The sequence below is a fragment of the Ixodes scapularis genome, unplaced genomic scaffold (assembly GCF_016920785.2).
Source record: "Ixodes scapularis isolate PalLabHiFi unplaced genomic scaffold, ASM1692078v2 PGA_scaffold5__190_contigs__length_132052651, whole genome shotgun sequence".
Lineage (NCBI taxonomy): Eukaryota > Metazoa > Arthropoda > Arachnida > Ixodida > Ixodidae > Ixodes > Ixodes scapularis.
This window is the reverse complement of record NW_024609880.1, coordinates 122,007,229-122,026,404: the sequence shown is the minus strand read 5'-3', so window position 1 is coordinate 122,026,404 and position 19,176 is coordinate 122,007,229. Positions and strand designations below refer to the sequence as shown.

The 19,176-nt window shown below is 46.1% G+C and overlaps 1 protein-coding gene across 1 annotated transcript; it reads left to right on the top strand.

Annotated features, from left to right (window-relative positions):
- The first annotated feature begins 1,317 nt into the window (after positions 1-1,317).
- LOC121838229 lies at positions 1,318-19,174 on the top strand. The gene is made up of 3 exons (XM_042294326.1): positions 1,318-1,667; positions 3,858-3,863; positions 18,578-19,174. Exons 1-3 carry the CDS (start codon positions 1,359-1,361, stop codon positions 19,172-19,174), a joined length of 912 nt encoding a protein of 303 aa, XP_042150260.1. The 5' UTR covers positions 1,318-1,358.
- Positions 19,175-19,176: the final 2 nt, after the last annotated feature.

Here is a 19,176-nt window from a genome sequence, read left to right as displayed (position 1 = left end):
CGGATTATGCATCTATCACGGATTACATGAGATCGCTGTTTTATTTGTAAGTATTCTGCAAGCATGCTTCTGATAGTAGTCCAAGGGGGCTATGTTCGACAAATGTTTCATTTCTCCTAAAAAGAAACGGAAGTGACGGAAGCGACGATATCACGTTTGATTGGTTGGAAGGTCAAATGGCGAAAATAGGTAACTTTCGTCATTTGAACCTCTAACCAATCAAACGCGATATCGTCACTTCCGCCACTTCCGTTTATTTTTAGGAGTAACGAAACATTTGTCGAACATAGGCTCCCTGCTTCCGTTTCAATATACCATTTTACGGTTTACAAACATGAACTGCCGCTTACGTCAACTCCCGGTCGTATTGTCTTTACAAGCCTGTCAGTTTTGTCCACGTCACCAGTGCAAGGAAGCATAAACGTCACAAGAAAAGTACAGTTGGAGATTCAACTAGGGCCTTCGGTTGTACAATTTGAAGGGGTTATGAAACAGTATCCGGTTGAAATATTTATGCCTTACACGCACGGACCGCCACTGGTTTAGAAGCGTCTCGGTCGTGGTGGAATTGCGAGGATAAAAGAGAACTATTTCTTTCAGTCTTGCCTTCGCCAAGTTTGATGACGTGCGCGTGAACGTAGCTTTGCCCTTTGGCACGTTTGTAATTGCACGCACTTGCCCGCATAAGCAGAGACATGGCTGCGGCCAGATGACCTGTTTGCAATCGTCTATTGAGAATTTTGTAGAACCCGTTAGAACCTTGATTAACAAAATAAAAAGTGAACCAGGCATTTCCAGTCATTTTCTCGTGCACTCTTTTGGGTTATTACGCCCTACTTTATGGGTGTTGGTAATCGCGCCTTTTTTATTTCCCTTTCTGGCGCTGATACACACAATTTAGAGGGCGTACTGCGCAGGCATAACGCCCTAATAAAAAGGTGTTCAGTGGAATCACTCCCTAATTGAAAGGTGTTCGGAATAACGCCGTCCTTTAAGGGTGTGTGGTGTCCAAGAACCAGATGGCGCCATATCCCCGCTGTCCGGCATGCGGGAGGAGAGCCCAAAGGCGAGGGGATGACGGAGGGAGAGAATGCATGGCGGCGCGTCGGAGGTCAGACGCACAAGGGCTACGACGTAAAATAAAGTAATGAGTTTTCGTTCGTTACCTGGTTGTCTCCCTCGGCAACACACAAACGACACTACAAGTCTGGCGACGAGAATGGGATGCCGGGGAACACCGCAAGAAGATCCAGCTCGACAGAACGTCTAGAGAAGACGCCGAAAGAGACCCGAGAGCAAGAACACGCCGGTCGAGAGCTAAACAAAGAAGCTGCCCTAGAACCAAGTAAGCAGTCGCCATGGACCTTCGCGTCCCGAGCATTCCACCGTTCGATCCGCATGCTGATCCAACTTCTGTGTTTCAGCGCTGGATTCGATGGCATGCAAGATTCGAGAATTATCTCGTCGCCTCCCACGTCACGAACGACGAAAGAAAGCGTGCACTGTTGCTGCACCTCGCGGGAGAAGCCGTTCACGACATTTTCATCACGCTCCCGAACACGGGCACTCTTTACGAAACTGCGGTCGAGAAATTGAAAGCTCACTTCGCGCCAAAAAAGAACGCAGTTTTCGAGAGACATGTGTTTCGGCAAGCGAAGCAAGAGCCGGTGTAGGACGCCGATCTCACTACCCCTCCGCTCCGACTACGGTAGTGGTTTTGGCGTACGCCAAAATCAATACCGTAGTCATTTCGGCGTACGCCATAGTCAATACCGTAGTCTTTTTCGCATACCCCAAACACACTACCCTTACGCCAAATTCAATACCTTGAATAACGTCGGCGGAGCAGGGGTTGAGCTCCGCATTTCGCTAAAACTGGCGGAAGTAACTTTCTGCAGCATAACACCCTGATTGTTTGTTGTTGTTTGTATGAGCGGCGGAACGCGCGCGGCAGGCGTTAATTAATTGTGATTGGCGTTGATACGGCTGACGGCGCGCAGAGCTGAAGGGCACAAGCAAGGAAGCTTGGAGTGATTCTGTGTCGATGTGATTTGACATCGTTTCTTTCTGGTTCTTCGATCATGGTGCAAATGCAGGTGCCCGACTCCCGAGCGATTCGAAGGCAAGAGTGGTAGCCTGTCCGCTGGTCTTTCAATCGCATGCCCTGTCGTCATTTTGGGCACAGCGGAAGAAAATAAGACGTTCACTATTTTAAATAGCGTGCGATCGGCCTGTCTAGGTTCTGGCGACACCGTTTCAGGCTGTAGATGAGAAAATTTAGCCTCTACAGTACGACTGCTAGCCTGGGGTCTGTGCCTCACAACAGATCGAAACGGGTAGGGGTGGGGATCCCTGGCAGTGGGACCTTTCGCCGTACGAGCTGCGGTGCGCTAACACACTCGACCTCCGATACCCCCTTGGGTCACAGCGCTTGCTGAAAAAAGTTTGGATCGTTTTACGCAGATTTTGCAGTGCGTACGAGACGCGCAACAGCTACGTACTACGTCCTAGATGCCCAAACTGAGGCTCGCTACTTGTGCGCGGCTGTCGTGATCTACAGCTGGGAACAGTATGCTCGCCATGAAAACGTTGCAGTGAGAAGTACGGAAAAGTAATACTATAAAAGTATAGTATCTAAAACTGGCTTACATTGTCACTGAACATATGGAAATAAAGCTGATTAGGAATGCCGATCAGATGGGTGGGAATGTTATATAATGTGCTCAAGTTATGTGTGGCGTCACGTCGGCACAGGAATTCAAACTGGTTGCCCCCACCCCCGCTCCTAAATTCTTCCAATGCTGCTGGCAGCTTTTATATATATATATATATATATATTTATTTATTTATTGTAACTTTAAAGGCCCCAACAGGAGCATTACATAAGGAGTGTGTGTGTGTGTGGGGGGGGGGGGAAGTACATGAAAAATACAAAAGGTCAACATATGAACAGACAGGTGGCTGATACCTACAGGGCTGGTGAGTAATATAAACAGTGAGAACAAGTGTGTGTGAAATAAAACTGGTACATAAATACACTTGCTAAAAGAGTAATCGAAGCATTGCGGAACAAGACGGGGTTACCTATTGCCGGGCCAAACCAGGGTAATCACCGACTCACACCAAGCATACCGGAGCTTCCAGTCGAGCCTGGTGTCCTGAAAATCGCTGCAGGTGCTCAAAAACAAAAAAAAACCCAAAGGAGCCCATAGAATTTGAATGGGTACCTGCCCCCCCCCCCCCCCCCCCCCCCCCCCGTGGTAGAGGGCAACAAACTTCCTCACCAGCAGGCCCGTGCACTGACTTACCGGGCCACAGCCGTGGAAGAGGTGCAGGACCAACCCATGGTCACCTAATAGGAAATACTATTCGCATTCTACTGCAAAGAAAGGCGAAGACTGCCAGCCCCGCATCCTAAGTTAACGCTGGAGGAACAAGTAGCGTATAGGAAAATTCAGTCGGGGTCCTTCCCCCACCCCCTTTCACTCAGTCGCATATGTTCATCACTCAATACAGTGGGAACTGCCCAGTATGCCAAGAGATAGGAGCCCTCCGCCACAACATACGTGAGTGTAAATTCAATCAAGACCACCCACCACCCTTTCCCCTGTAGAGCGATGGGAGAACTTGCTGTCCAGCCCGCCCTGGAGGATCAGCTTCAATTGGTCAACAGGGGCCAGGCAGATAAGGCAGCATATAGTATCTCGTGAAAAGGGAAGCCCTTCCTTCTGGCACAGACCACCGTGCTGAAATGCTCAGATTAAAAGTTTATTCTCTCTCTCTCTCTGATTGGTTGAAGTAGTTTGTGATCCGAGATACGTGACATGGGTGATTTAGTCGAGACGATGCTCTTCAAGGAGGAAGTACGAGTGAGTTATGAAGCATTGGATTATAATAGAAAATTTTATGAAATGGGGTTAAGCATGATATATCTTGTGGCGCGACTTATATAGCGGGCATTTCAGTGCAGAGACACTAGTTCTTCGGTAATGGTCATTAAGAATCGACCTGGCCGTGCGATCTTGAACTGACTCAAGATGGTTAATGGGATAAATTTGATGAGCATTCCGAATTGCTGCTGCATACTCCAACTTTGGTCCAACGTAAGTCTCGTATGCCATTTTCCGGAGATGAGATGGTGGCGCCTTCAGATTTCTTTTGATGTACCCGAGAGTGCGCAAAGCCTCTGCTGAGTCTGTTTCAATGTGGTTATTCCAGGTTAAGTGATTAGGTAGTGTTGCACCAAAATATTTATAGATGGAGGCAGGCAGAGATGATTAGTCCAGAGCCAATGGAATACGAAAAATATGATGTTACATGTTTCCAAGTAAAGCAAAGTAATTTACATTTTGACATGTTTAATGACATTAGCCATTTGGAGCACCAGGCATGAATCAGGTCAAGGTCACTCAGAAGATTCAAATGGTCATCAGACAAATTAATTTTGCAATATAGGACACAATCGTAAGCGAAGAGACAGACTACAATTGATAAGTCGTTAATAAAAATAAGAAACAGTAGTGGACCTAGTAATGCCCCCTGTGGAACCCCAGATATAACGTTAGTAATATCTGACATATGGTTGTTAGCCACAGTGAACTGAGTGCGAGAAAATAGAAAGTCACGAATCCAAGGAAGGACCAAAGGGTCAATACCCAGGATAGAAAGTTTTGAAATTAGATGACGATGGGGAACTCTTTCGAATGCCTTCGAGAAGTCAAGGAATACAGCATCGGTTTGGCCCTGCGAGTCAAGGTTAGTGATTAACTTGTGTTTGAGTTCAAAGAGTTGCGTTTCGCATGAAAAACCTCTTTGAAATCCATGTTGATGATTGTAAAAAATATGATTGGCTTCTAAATATGATATGAGATGGTAGTTTGAGTCCAGCACACGATTACCGCTTTTAAAGACCGGAATGACCTTCCCCAGCTTCCAGTCCAATGGTGTACTCCGTTCCACCTTCAGTCCGACTGGACGTCGGGAAAAAATCGCGTGACCTTTCGGTTGGCCAGAGCGACGCAGGGAGCTCAAGGTCACATGACACTCTCTCAACGCTGAATTGGCTGGGATAGCTCCTAGCGTTTGCTGCGCTCGGACTGAAGGTGAAACGGAGTATAGGCAATCCTGCTGTGATGACTAAGAAAATATGAATCTGAGGAATTCACAGATATTACTTTGGTGTTGCTAAGAACTTTGGGGCTAATATTGCCTGGACCAGATGATGATGAGAGTTTTAACCCTTCTATAAGTCAAAGCATTCTGGAAGCAGAAATGTTAGTGTCAATGGGGGCCATGGGCTCAAAACCAGAGCAAGGCAAACTTAATATATGATCAATGCTTTCGTTTGATAGTATGGAAGAGAAATACTTATTTAAAGCGGTAGTGCAATGTGGCTCACACAACGTTTACATTTTCATTCTTTAGTCGGATAGAGTCAGTATTATCTCTGGGTGAAAATACCTTCCAGAACTTCTGGGGGTTACTTTAGCAGAATTCTTGCAGGTTCAAAGAAAATAACTTCTTTTTCGTCAACTTTACGCTCTGTACAAGATTTGAGACATGAAAAATAATCGTCCCAGACTTTGTTATTATTTACTCTTTTAGCTCTTTTATACATGCGCTTCTTTTTGTTATTTATAATGATCGTGAAGTTTTATTGTACCAGGGGTTATGCCCGTCGCTGTTTACAATAACATTCGGAACAAACTGCTGAGTTAGGTTATCAAGTTTGTTTTTAAATAGTAACCAGTTTTCTTCCACCGATCTTGAACAAAGGTTTTTGACATACAACTGATAGAACGATGACACGTTCCGATTTATGGTGACGTAGTAATCACCTTTGTTATAGCTCACGAATTGTTTGAACAGTTGGGCTCAGCGTCGGCAAAGGGATAGATAACTCGATGATCAAGATGCCGTGGTCACTTAAGCCAGCAACACAGTTGACAGTTTTTATTATTTCTGGTGTGCTTGTAAGGGTACGGTCAAGAATATTGTCACCACAGGTGGGTTGTTCAACAACTGGGGTGAGGTTAAAATTCAAACATGAAAAACTCTCGCGCAGCATTCGAGCTGCTCGTGGTAAGATGAACCCAGTCAATGTTTGGAAAATTTAAGTCGTCAAAGATAGCAAAGTCTCCTTTTGGGTAAAGACTCTAAATGTCGAGCAGTATGGTGCGCAAAGTGTCGCAGTGCTCAGAACCATTGTTCGGTGCCCGATAATACGATGGGCAGGAGATCAAACTATAAGGGGTACTTTATTTGAACTTGTCCCCATAGCCCGGTGTTTACTACCAGAGCATAACAAAGAAATTGAACCTAGTCATCAGTCGTGGGCACGTTAACAGCAAAAAGTAACAGTGTTACAGTTACAGTTACCTAGGGGGGAAAAGTAACACTGTTACAGTGACAGTCACCGGCTTCAAAAAGTAAAATGTTACAGTTACTGCAAAAAGAGTAACGCCGTTACTTTCTCGTCACAGTACAAAAATTGGACTTAAGAAATCACAAACCAAAACAATATTATTTTATTTGTTACACTATACAGTAAGAAGAAAGGTAAACTGAGAAATTAGAAAAATTTAAACCCAAAGGGTGTTTCTTTTTTTTGTGTGATTCGCCATTTCAGCATTTTGATATGCATAATTTATTTGCAATAATTGATAAGCCAATGCTTTTGATGAGCGACATCGAAGATGACGCTCCAAAGGCCACTTTTTATACGACCAAAGCGCTGGTAAGAGCGAAGCGAAGCACTCGTATCCAGACCGTGCATGACAAGCAGTCTTGGGCAGTAACTTGCTACTAGTAATGCGTTACTGGTAACTAGAGTTACTTTTTGGTAACAAGTTATTCTTTACTGCTGGTAACTTGTAACTGTAAGACTGTTTCTTTTGTATTGGGTAACTGTAACTGTAACTCCACGCATTAAACAAACAAAAAATTGTCTGGTTTAGCACACGACTGAGAATCGAGTCAGTACGAAACCAGGAGATAAAGGAAGCAGCACCCACAGTGGTAGGGGCGGCGAACAATGTCCGTTTCACCAACTTTGTCTCACTCTTCTCATGTGGGGACCATTTGCAGGTGTCGGTGCTCGTGCAATATGTCTCTGAGTGTTCTCCCTCTCTTTTCGCCTTTGTAGGATGTGCGCTGTCATTCTTACACCCAGCGGGTCACCGTCTCCTCTTCCCTATTAGTTTTTAAGGAAGCCGTCCCCACATTGTGCAGAAAGCCGGCGCTTGTTTCACTTATTTGTTCTCTTCAGAGCCGCTCGAGTAAACACGAAGGCAGGTTCAAATGAAATATCCTTTTTCGTTGATAACCTCAAGAAACACCTCAATGGTTGGACACTTTGCTGTGGAACCACAGATGGCTTTTTGGACACAGACACCGCAGTGGTCGTCGTACATTCTCGTTGAGCACCAGAAGGCCTCACTTTGTCTCCTTTCCTGTATATTCTTTCGAAACTGTTTGACCCGCTACGTTCAGGCCTGCTTCCGACTATATCCCGTGAGGTAATTATGCGATCATCCGTGTCCTCAATCGTTTCGGGGTCAAAAATAAACAAAAACATTAACTGATGTGGGCCGATGACAATTTTGAAAAACAGTTTATATTCTAAGTTATAGTCATGCAAATAGTGGATTTTGAGTTTGAAGTGAAAAATTTTGGCCAAATATTTTCAATTTGAACATTGAAAAGTTTTCCCATGCCTTTCACTGCATTATATGCTTAGACGAAAACCCAGCTAAAATCGTGAAGGTTGTTCTACTTATTCATTTATAAGGTAAGTTTAACTATCAAATATTTATGAACTGTGACCTCAGAAGGTCCGATGTCATGGGATGGCAGGTAAACGACGGATCTGATATAAAATGAATCCTATAGAGACAGCCAATCATACCTAATTGAGTGAATTTACAAATCTTGCCATATAAAATATTCTTTCTTTAATCTCGAGTTAAAAAGTGAAAGAGGTTTACAACTCCCTATAATGCCGAATTAGAGCGCAGCTCTTGAGGAGGAGGAGGGAAGTAGTGAAGGGAAGGTATATCCCTCCTCCCCCCTCTCCTCCTTATCCTCCTCCTCTCCTCATTCTTGAATCTCCTCCGGGGGGGGGGGGGGGGAGGGGGGGTTATGTGACCTTGGGGGGGGGGGGTGTCTCAGAGGGGGTCACGTGACCTCGGGGGGGGGGGGGGGGGTCACATGCAGCCCTAGTGGTTAGTCCATGCTAAGTGTGAGGAAATCTAACATGCTGGGAGCTTGTATCCATTTAGCCGAAAAACCAATTACTTTTATCTAATTGGAGACGTTTGGCTAACAGCTAGGAGGGAGAGGGAGACAAATTTTATTTACAATGATGCTTCGTCCGCATTATCTGCATCTCAATCATTAGCGGTCAAAAAGATGCTGGTAGTGAGGGCGGCAGCGTGGTCCCTGCGACGTTGAGAATGTGTGACACTAATTGGGGCCATGTCAGTTGTGCTTCCCGGGGTGGGGCGGTCCAGCTCTCCCAACTGACAGATGTGGAAGGCATGAGGAGGAAGGGGGTGAGGTATTATGGAGATTATTGTGCGTGAGTACAGATCGGTTAGGGCATGTTATTAGGCACATATTCCAAAAGCGCCGCAAAGCAATATTTAGCCGACATTTAAGCCATTGCACGGTGCAGGCACATAGCCAGGATTTTGTTTCGGGGGGCGCCCGCCCATGACTAAATTCTGTATAAGGGGAAGGGGTGAGAGGTGGTCCCAGCAAAATGGAAGATTTCGGGGGGAGCCCGGGCGCCATGGGTCTCTCTCCTGGCTACGTGCCACGGTGTATACATGAGTAAATCCTAGTGCTGCAGGGGGGAGGGGGTATTATTGTGTTGCGAGACTTGAAAAGTTTAAATTTGGTATACAAATCACTCCTTTTTATTATTCCGTATACACTATGAAAACATTTCCTTAATTGCCATTTGCATACTGTTTGGTATACACATCTAATACATTTGGTTAGAATATTTCTTAGTATGGTAGATCCCCAGCTAAAATTCTCATTAGATCCAATTGGAATTTTAACTGGTTTTAACCGGAATCGATTGGTTTTAGTGGGTTCCAATCAGCACATTGGCCAATGGGTCTCATCAATTGGAATTTAATAATTCGGAGGCATCCGGTTTAGAGAAGCTCGTTTTAGCGAACGCCGTTTTACCGACCCCGGTTTATTGAATCCCTTGAGAACCCAGTTTAGAGAAGATGGCAATGAGCTTCCCCTTAGCGAATTCAGCTGCCATTTGGCACGGATAAATTGGTTGTCTGAAAACCCAACTGGTACCAATTTTAAATTCCAATTGGAATCTAATGGGAATTGGGATGTCATATGCAAATTAACCTTCAGCACCAGCATCTTCTTTGCCAAGCATATTTTGTCCCTTCATCAGGGAAAGCAACCTACTGGTGCGATAGTTTTGTTTAACCGTGTCTTTCATCTATTCTGGGTTCGGGGCAGCCGAAGTGAAAACAACCTGGGTCCGGACATTTCGTCGAACGCCGTTTCATTGAAGCCGTTTCATCGAACACCGTTTCATTGAACGCCGTTTCATCGAACACCGTTTCATCGAAGCCGTTTCATCGAACGCCCTTTCATCGAGCGCCGTTACAGCCGGTAATATTTTTGTAATTTATTTTAATTTTTATACACAACGTCATCTAATTCTCTCTTTTTTAAATCACAGGGTGCAGTGACGAGATAAGTTCCATTGTGAACATATCCTGCTTCGAGAAGAAGGCCTCCATAAAACAATGACCCCACTCCATGTCACATAAAACAATTAAAAATGAGACAAAAAAAAAAAAACAACAGAAAGCACGATGTGCTTTCTGGGAAGCGGGTAGTGTTTTATTGTCTGACAGCGTGTACCTTGGGTTATGTGAGGATCCGAAAGGGTTCTTGTCTTCTTTGGTGACAGAGTACAGCCAGGGCTAATTACTATTGTCTGGTGCGGGTTGGCCTTCATAAGAAAGCGCCCTGAGTATCATTCATAGGCAAAAGGGCCGGTGATAAAGTTAACAGTGAAGGGGAGGTGATTCCAGTCCAGGTGTAGCCCGGAACAATGTTGGCTGAAACTTTGTGCAGCTTTTGTCTCTGTATAGTTGGAAAACTAAAAAAAAAAAAAAAGCAGAATTAACGTTCAATTTGAGCATAAAGCTGATAATCAGAGTATCGTTATGTTTTATTTTGTGTGCTCTCCTGGCAGAGTATCGTTATGTTATAAGCGTGCTGCCCTGGCAGTTAAATGCTTTCCGTGAATAAACCTTCAACTAAACGTAAATGTGCAAACGAGCTGGTGTGAATTGCACATTACTGAAACCCCCAGACTGCCGGTAAAAAAATGACACAGAAACCTAAAAGTGTTTGAAGTGTCGGTCCTTTACCTCCAGTGTCATGTTTTCTGTCGTGTACACGAGTAAAACTTTTCAGTAAGTCGCATACCCATTTTTTTAATTTTTTTTTATACCAATGGTTTTTATTTCTAGTAGTTTGACTCCACCTTAAACACAGTTTCACAAGTGACTACTTTTGTCTTAACAAATGTAAGGTAAAACATCTATAAAGCACTGTTATGCCCCAAAACTCGATACAGAGAAATTCGATGAAACGGCCCTTAGCGCGATGAAACGGCGTTCGATGAAATGTCCATTCATTCGATGAAACGGCGTTCGATGAAACGGCGCGTTCGATGAAATGTCCGCTACCCAAAACAACCGCATCTCCACGTGGTGAATGATGTTGATTGGGGCGAAGCTCTGGCGGTGCTTGTCTGCGTAGACGCTGAGCCGCAGCATGCCGAGCCTTTCGTTAGTTTTCATCCATGTCACGCTGCGGTCAAATGCTCAAATGATATAACCACGTTCCATACCACACATTCTCTTTCTGACATGGATGAAAACGAACGAAAGGCTCGGCATGCTGCGGCTCAGCGTCTACGCAGACAAGCACCACCAGAGCTTCGCCCCATCAACATCATTCACCACGTGGAGATGCGGTTGTTTCTTGCCCTACACGAGCACGGGAGCATGTGCTCACGTGCTCGGGAGCATGTGCTCACGTGCTCGTGAGCACGAGCACCCGACGCCGGACATCGGATGGACATACGGACATGGCTAGCCCCTAAGAAGCTTCGCCCGTAAAAAAAAGAAAAAGCGCGATGTCCCACAAGCCCGCTGGCGGGACAGCGACCTTGGTCGGAAAAGCGATATCTGTCCCCGCCTAAATGGAGACATCTGGTCACTTTATTGAAGGCTAAACATAAAACAGTGCAAAACAACGAGGACTAGCTCCACAGGACTAGTGCATCGTTCGTCCTGTGGTGTTTCTTTCCTTAGTCCTCTTTGTTTTGCGCTGTTGTACCTACATGACGTTTAACCAATCATAAACCTGAAATTTTTTGATCTACTGTAGTTGCCCTTGCAATTGCTTGAGCTCCTGTAGCATCTGCTCAGCCTGTGAGTTGCCGATGATGAGGTGCGCTGGTGACTCAGATGATATTCATGCAATAAATCATGGTAACTTAAAGCAGCTCCGTTGCCCAAACAAACCTTTATTAACACTTCAATTGTGTCTAACAAAGACCATAAATCCTTGATTACTACGCTCGACGACATGCTGCTATCCCAGCCATTAGGTGTATAGGGAGGCACTCTCTTGGTCGAATTACGTTTTAGCGAACGCCCACGTTTCATCGAACGACGTACACTTTAGCGAATAGTCGGACGCCGCGAAGCGGCGTTTTCGGGTGGGCCAAATGAGTTCATATTTTTGTAATGAGTTGCCGCAGACTGTCGCCGCGAAGCGGCGTAAAGCGCAGCGCGACGGATTAGGGAGGCTCCCTACGACGGATGGGTTAACGCGCAAACCCCGTTATTCGCTAAAACGACCATTCGCTCAAATGTCGCCGTTCGCTAAAATGTCATTCGCTCTTGTGATATGGACCCAGGTGTATAACAACCTGAAATGCTTTTCATCACTGAACCAGTAAAGCCTGTGTGAATTTCATTCCAGGACGTTGGCCATTCTCAATGTCAGTGTTTTTAGCTTGGCTTTCTGGTTGTTTGGCATTGAGTATGGGATCCAGACATAATGGTCCCGGACCTTATGATCCCAGACAATATGGCCCCGGACAAAATGGTTCCCAAGTGCCAGGCCGCACAAAATGGTCCCATGTTGGTTTCACTGCATTTTTATTTTTTTTCTTGCTTTTCACAGGTTTGTAGATTGCATGTATTTATTTTTGGTAAACATTTGTGACATGAGCCATTGGTTATTTTAAAGTTACTTTTTTAATTGCTTGGTCTTCACAGGTTTATGTTATTAAATGCATTCGCAAAATACTTATATTGCGAGCCGTTTGTCAATCTAGAGTTTATATTTTTCACGCATAATTTTCGCCATTTGTTCTACTTTTCGTGTGTTCAACTTGAGTTTCAACCAGTCTACTGAGAAATGCAACAGAAACTTCAAACAATCTGCATACAGTACAAACAATTGAGCCGTATCATGAATGACCCTCTGAAAGGCGTGGGCCAAGTGCCGTTTCAAGACCGTAGACCTTTTGGACTGGATTGGGTTTTTATGGCGCAAGGGCTGCTGAGGCCAAACAGCATCAAAGAAGGGTAGACTTTTTGTAAGAACGTAATAAAACATGTCATGTGTTCAGAAGCATGTTTATTATTTTCCATTCATATTTTCTAACATTGCATCAAAACATGCGGTATCTGCACGGTAGATTGCCTTTATTCCCCCTATGACGAATCGACATGTGACGAATAGACCGTTAAAAGTAATCGCTGCAGATATCAGTGACATTTTAGACAGTGCGTCAAATGTGTCGGAAATTTTACTCGGGACCATTTTGTCCAGGTTTGCGCTTGGGACCATATTGTTTGGGATCATATCGTCCGGGACCATTTTGTCTGGGACCATATTGTCCGGGACCATTTTGTCTGGGACCATATTGTCTGGGACCATATTGTGCTACACCCATATATGCTATTTTCCCCAATTCCTGGCCATTAGATGTATAGCTTCTGGCACAGGCTTTCATGGCGATGATTCTGAGGTATACGGAGTGCACCAGAGTCAGCGACCCAGACCGTGGATCCATTGGTATCACAACACATGATCCCTGCATTAAACAGCATCATGTCACCAACACACTGATCTCACCAGCTATTGTGCACATGCTTGGTGACGTCATAACTGCTCACAGGGGACAGACGGCTGTGCACAAGACAGGTGGTGCCGTTTCGTGTACTGCACGCACAGGCCCACAGCGGGGTTATCACGCGTGCAGAGGACTGCAGCTCTCAGAATGAATAGCGGCAGCAGCAGTGTAACAAAACCCTTGAATAGGTCAAAAATATCCTCTCTGGGGCCTCCGACATTTCTAATCTGAACTGCTTCATACACGTGCGAAAGGGTGAAATTCTATGTGGTCTTTTCTGCCAGCTTCTGGAACATAATTAGAGTCTCCTGCAGGTCAAGAATAGCAGAAGTCTCTGTCCCTCTCTCTCGACATTGGCGGAGCGAACACTGGAGAGAAGCAAACCACCTATCATGGCAAGTAGAGGTGGTTTCCTCTTCTCCACTCTCATGCTATTCTTGACCTGCAACAGACTATAGCGCCCTTGTCAACGCTTGCAACATGAGCAGAACTGTGGGTGGGTTGGGCTCATCCTTGCCCGCAGGAAAGGCAGTCTGCTCAAAATGTCTGCGTTCAGATTCTTCAACGCACAGCTACAGGCAACACTGAATTTGCCTGCTGGCACCTGTCAGCATCATGGATCGTCTTGATCAGCTCGAGGCAAGGATGCCGAAAACCTCGTCCTCGGAGTTTTCGTGCAGCATGAACTCTGACAAACACTGTTCCAAGAGTCCGCAAAGAAAAAAAGGTCCAAAGCACCTAGGAAGAGGGTTCCTGTTCAAGCTGAGTCAGCCGCAGACACTGCAGTCGCTGACCAACGTGACTGTCAGCTCGGTTTCTCGGCTGCGCACGGACATCATCGCCTGGTTTCACCAGATAAATTTCAGGTTCCAGACGTTTAAAGTTGCACCAGGTGAGGCCATCCCATTGATTGTATCCAAGCTACCATCTAAGGACTCCATGTAGATTATGTACCACCTCAAGACGGCCAAGCTAACAATGTAGAAGCAAATGAAGAAAGCTTTCCGTCGTCGTTACAACCTGGACAACGAAGCTGAGGCAAAACAAAAGATGTTCAGCACAAGTCAGCACTCGGGAGAGTCCTGCACCAACTCCGCCTTCTATTTACTGGAGCTCATCCATGAGTGCAGCTACCCAGAGACGAAGGCGGAGAAATGCAAGGTTATCCTGGCCACACTCTTCCACAAAGCACGAAAGCATGCTTCGACAGGCGCTTCGCTTCGTTGAATGAGTTGCTGGACTCTTTCCTTTGCTTTGACCAGGTTGTCTTCAGCCAACCAAAGACACCGGTTTTGGCTCTCGCTGCAGAGCGAGTGCAAGCTGCGCAGGGACAAAGAAAGCGCACTCCTTCCTGCTCTTGAAGCAGGGCCGGCCACTGCCTCATCGGAACGCTGACGACAGCAATCGTCACCAGCACACTTCTGCAACTGGGAAGCAAAAGAAGCAGCATGTGTCAAAAACTTTGCGGGACTTTCAATGTTCTTCGTCCCAATACCCTGAAGTTCGTCCGCTCCGTCTCATTTGTAAGAGACGCGGCCACTTTGTCACGTGATGCCGGCAAGAGCTGACCCAAGAATTTCTGGAATGGCAACAGCACTTTGAGTCTATTGCATTGTTGACGAAGAAAAGTGAAAACCTGATGCGCCTATTGCCTGGAAGGTGTCATTAGTAGTTTGTTACATCACCTCTGGTGCTGCAGTGGGCATCAAGACAATTAAGCTCAGCAATGCGAACACTGACCACATTTTCCGTTGATTAAGCCTTTTTTTGCCAGGGGACTTCTGTCTCAGAACCTTGGAAAGTTGTCAACCCTCAGCACCAACGTTGGTGTCACATTTGATAGCAGTACGCAGCTCGGAAGGTGACCTCCAGACAAATCAAGCTTGCTCAAGAAAAGCAAGAAAGCGACTTTGACAGTGGCACATGCATGTTCTTTTTAAGGACTAGCTCGAGTTGTAGGAGAGCCCACTCATCAGAGTCAAGGTAACACTATGATTTACTGGCCCTCGCCAAATCGTGAGCCGGCTCTCTCCCGTGAACTACGAGCTTGAACTCGTGGACGGTACTGGCCGCAATGTAGTGCATGTGGAGAAACTGAAGCCGGTCGTCAAATTTGTGCAGCCTCTACCTGGGAACTGAATTTTGTAAACTTTATAAGTTTTTTTTCTCATTTATCACGTCGTATGTATATCATTATTTAATCATGTGCATATTGCTCAATGCAATATTTGTTTAATGTTTGTTGCATGGCAGCGTGATATCAGGTCGACGCTTAAAACCCTTGGCACGTGACGAGCTGCAAGAGACATCGCTCTGAGGCGGCTCGTGCGAGCGCTCATGATCGAAATAAAAGAAGTAGTTTTGGCATGGTAGTTGATGACGTTGACATGTCTCTCCTGAGCACGGTGCCCATTTATCTTGATGACCGATCCAGATCGTCACAACAACATTACCCAGGTAGAATTCCATGATGGGTTTTCCTGCTAGGACTGTCTCCTTGCAGAGCTGAAAAATTGCCGCGGCAGCCGAAATTTTCAAGAGCATCCTTTTCACTCTGTGTCGTTCTTTGATGGTGTTTATGGTGAGCATATCTGCTGTCTCCACTGTCACACACAGCTAGTGGAATGCCTTGTGGCTGGGGCCTCTGCCGCGGTCTGCGTGGGGGTGGGTTGGGGCACAGCGAGTTTTCTTATCTTCCCCTCTGATTATTCATTGTTTCCATACGTGTATATGTGTTATCTTGTACTTACGACTACAGTTTGTTTATGTTTATACCTACTCAGCGGCGGGCTAGCAGGCGCACATGCGTAAGGGTATTAACCTTTCTGTCTAGCCTCGCACGCCGCTGAGTGGGCAAACTTTCTCGTGGAAATAAAAATTATTATTATTATTATTATTAGTGAGGTACACTGTTGAAAAAATAGTGCCTCCAAGCACGCTCACCACAAAATTTGTTACAGCCCGCATCAGATTTACCGCCAGTTTTTCAACAGCGTTCAGTGTTGTGTTGGCTAGATTATGCCTTAGCTTTGGAGCATCCAGAGTTCTGCCTCCACTGCGGTACACATTGCAAACGGAACAGGGCTAGCCTTCAAAAAACGCAGTGCTGCATCTTTTTTCAGGTCCAGGTTCACCGAGGGTTCTTTGTGCCTGCTCATCCCTGGGTGAAGAACTTCCTCATGTGTCAGCAACGTGTCATCTAGGGTCTTGCAGTAGGGTGCGACTAGTATTTCCTTTTAGGTCACCATGGGTTGGTCCTGCACCTCTTCCATGGCTGTGGCCCGGTAAGTCAGCGCGCAGGCCTGCTGGTGAGCAAGTTTGTTGCCCTCTACCACGGAGTGGGCAGGTACCCATTTAAATTCTATGGGCTCCTTTGGGGGTCTTTTGTTTTTGAGCACCTGCAGCGCTTTTCAGGGCACCGAGCCCGACTGGAAGCTCCGGTATGCTTGGTGTGAGTCGGTGATTACCCTGGTTTTGCCCAGCATTAGGTAACCCCGTCTTGTTCCGCAATGCTTCGATTACTCTTTTAGCAAGTGTATTTATGTACCAGTTTTATTTCACACACACTTGTTCTCACTGTTTATATTACTCACCAGCCCTGTAGGTATCAGCCACCTGTCTGTTCATATGTTGATCTTTTGTATTTTTCATGTACTTCCCCCCCCCCACACACACACACACTCCTTATGTAATGCTCCTGTTGGGGCCTTTAAAGTTACAATATATATATATATATATATATATATATATACAGGGTGTCACAAATGAAAATTTACACTGTCTTTTTTACCGCAAGAATGAACTAGGCATCGCCGAACGCTCATTTTCCGCCCAAAGGTAGAGCTAGAGGTCACAACCAGATGCCGAAGTTTCAGCCCGATCCGATAACTTAATCAAAAGTTATGAGTGATTTTCTGAAAATTTCAATGGGAAAATGGACCCCATTTTCGCTCGTTTTCGGTTTCTGGTGCCATAGAGCCCCATGTCTTTGAAAACTCCGTCGGCCGCCATTTTCCCATTGAAATTTTCAGAAAATCATTTATAACTTTTGATTAAGTTATCGGATCGGGTTGAAACTTTGGCATCTGGTTGTGACCTCCAGCTCTACATTTGGGCGGAGAATGAGCGTTCGGCGATGCCTAGTTTATTTTTGCGGTAAAAAAGACCGTGTAAATTTTCTTTTGTGACACCCTGTATATATATATATATAAAAAGCTGCCAGCAGCATTGGAAGAATTTAGGAGCGGGGGTGGGGGCAACCAGTTTGAATCCCTGTGCCGACGTGACGCCACACATAACTTGAGCACATTATATAACATTCCCACCCATCTGATCGGCATTCCTAATCAGCTTTATTTCCATATGTTCAGTGACAATGTAAGCCAGTTTTAGATACTATACTTTTATAGTATTACTTTTCCGTACTTCTCACTGCAACGTTTTCATGGCGAGCATACTGTTCCCAGCTGCAGATCACGACAGCCGCGCACAAGTAGCGAGCCTCAGTTTGGGCATCTAGGACGTAGTACGTAGCTGTTGCGCGTCTCGTACGCACTGCAAAATCTGCGTAAAACGATCCAAACTTCTTTCAGCAAGCGCTGTGACCCAAGGGGGTATCGGAGGTCGAGTGTGTTAGCGCACCGCAGCTCGTACGGCGAAAGGTCCCACTGCCAGGGATCCCCACCCCTACCCGTTTCGATCTGTTGTGAGGCACAGACCCCAGGCAAGCAGTCGTACTGTAGTGGCTAAATTTTCTCATCTACAGCCTGAAACGGTGTCGCCAGAACCTAGACAGGCCGATCGCACGCTATTTAAAATAGTGAACGTCTTATTTTCTTCCGCTGTGCCCAAAATGACGACAGGGCATGCGATTGAAAGACCAGCGGACAGGCTACCACTCTTGCCTTCGAATCGCTCGGGAGTCGGGCACCTGCATTTGCACCATGATCGAAGAACCAGAAAGAAACGATGTCAAATCACATCGACACAGAATCACTCCAAGCTTCCTTGCTTGTGCCCTTCAGCTCTGCGCGCCGTCAGCCGTATCAACGCCAATCACAATTAATTAACGCCTGCCGCGCGCGTTCCGCCGCTCATACAAACAACAACAAACAATCAGGGTGTTATGCTGCAGAAAGTTACTTCCGCCAGTTTTAGCGAAATGCGGAGCTCAACCCCTGCTCCGCCGACGTTATTCAAGGTATTGAATTTGGCGTAAGGGTAGTGTGTTTGGGGTATGCGAAAAAGACTACGGTATTGACTATGGCGTACGCCGAAATGACTACGGTATTGATTTTGGCGTACGCCAAAACCACTACCGTAGTCGGAGCGGAGGGGTAGTGAGATCGGCGTCCTACACCGGCAGAGACTATCGACCAGTTTCATGTGCGTCTGCGGCAACTAGCCCTAACGTGCGAGTTCGCCGACGTGGGCGGAGAAGTCCTGTCACAGGTTATAGAAGGCACCGCGTCGACGAAACTGAGAAGAAACGCGCTCCGAGAACCGGACGTGAAACTGGAGCGGCTATTGCTCGAAAGGCGCAGCCTCGAGAACGCCGAGAGACAAGCCGCCGACATAGAGAGAAAAGTTTCGGTGCCGGTGAACAAGGTACCACCAAAGAAGAAACCGTGGCCCCGAAAAACACAGAAAAAAGAAGTCCCCCAGACGAAGACATGCACGTGTTGCGGGAGAGGTTGGCCACACGACGGAGGCAAGGAGAAGTGTCCAGCATGGGGATCAACTTGCCACAATTGCAACAAGAAAAACCACTTCGCCAACGTGTGCAGAACGCGCAAACAAGAGCAAGTCAGAACGGTTCAAGAACTGGAACCAACTCGGAGCGAAGACGTTTCCGAAGAACTGTACTACGTGCAGCAGAAACAGTCCAAGATCCCCAGCGTGACTGTAGAAATAGAAGAGTCGAGATCGAAGTCTACGTGGACTCTGGAGCAGGAGTTGACGTAATT

Bases quoted from the DNA above. Each gene is read 5' to 3' on its own strand.
- LOC121838229 (XM_042294326.1), top strand. From the start codon at position 1,359: ATGGACCTTCGCGTCCCGAGCATTCCACCGTTCGATCCGCATGCTGAT.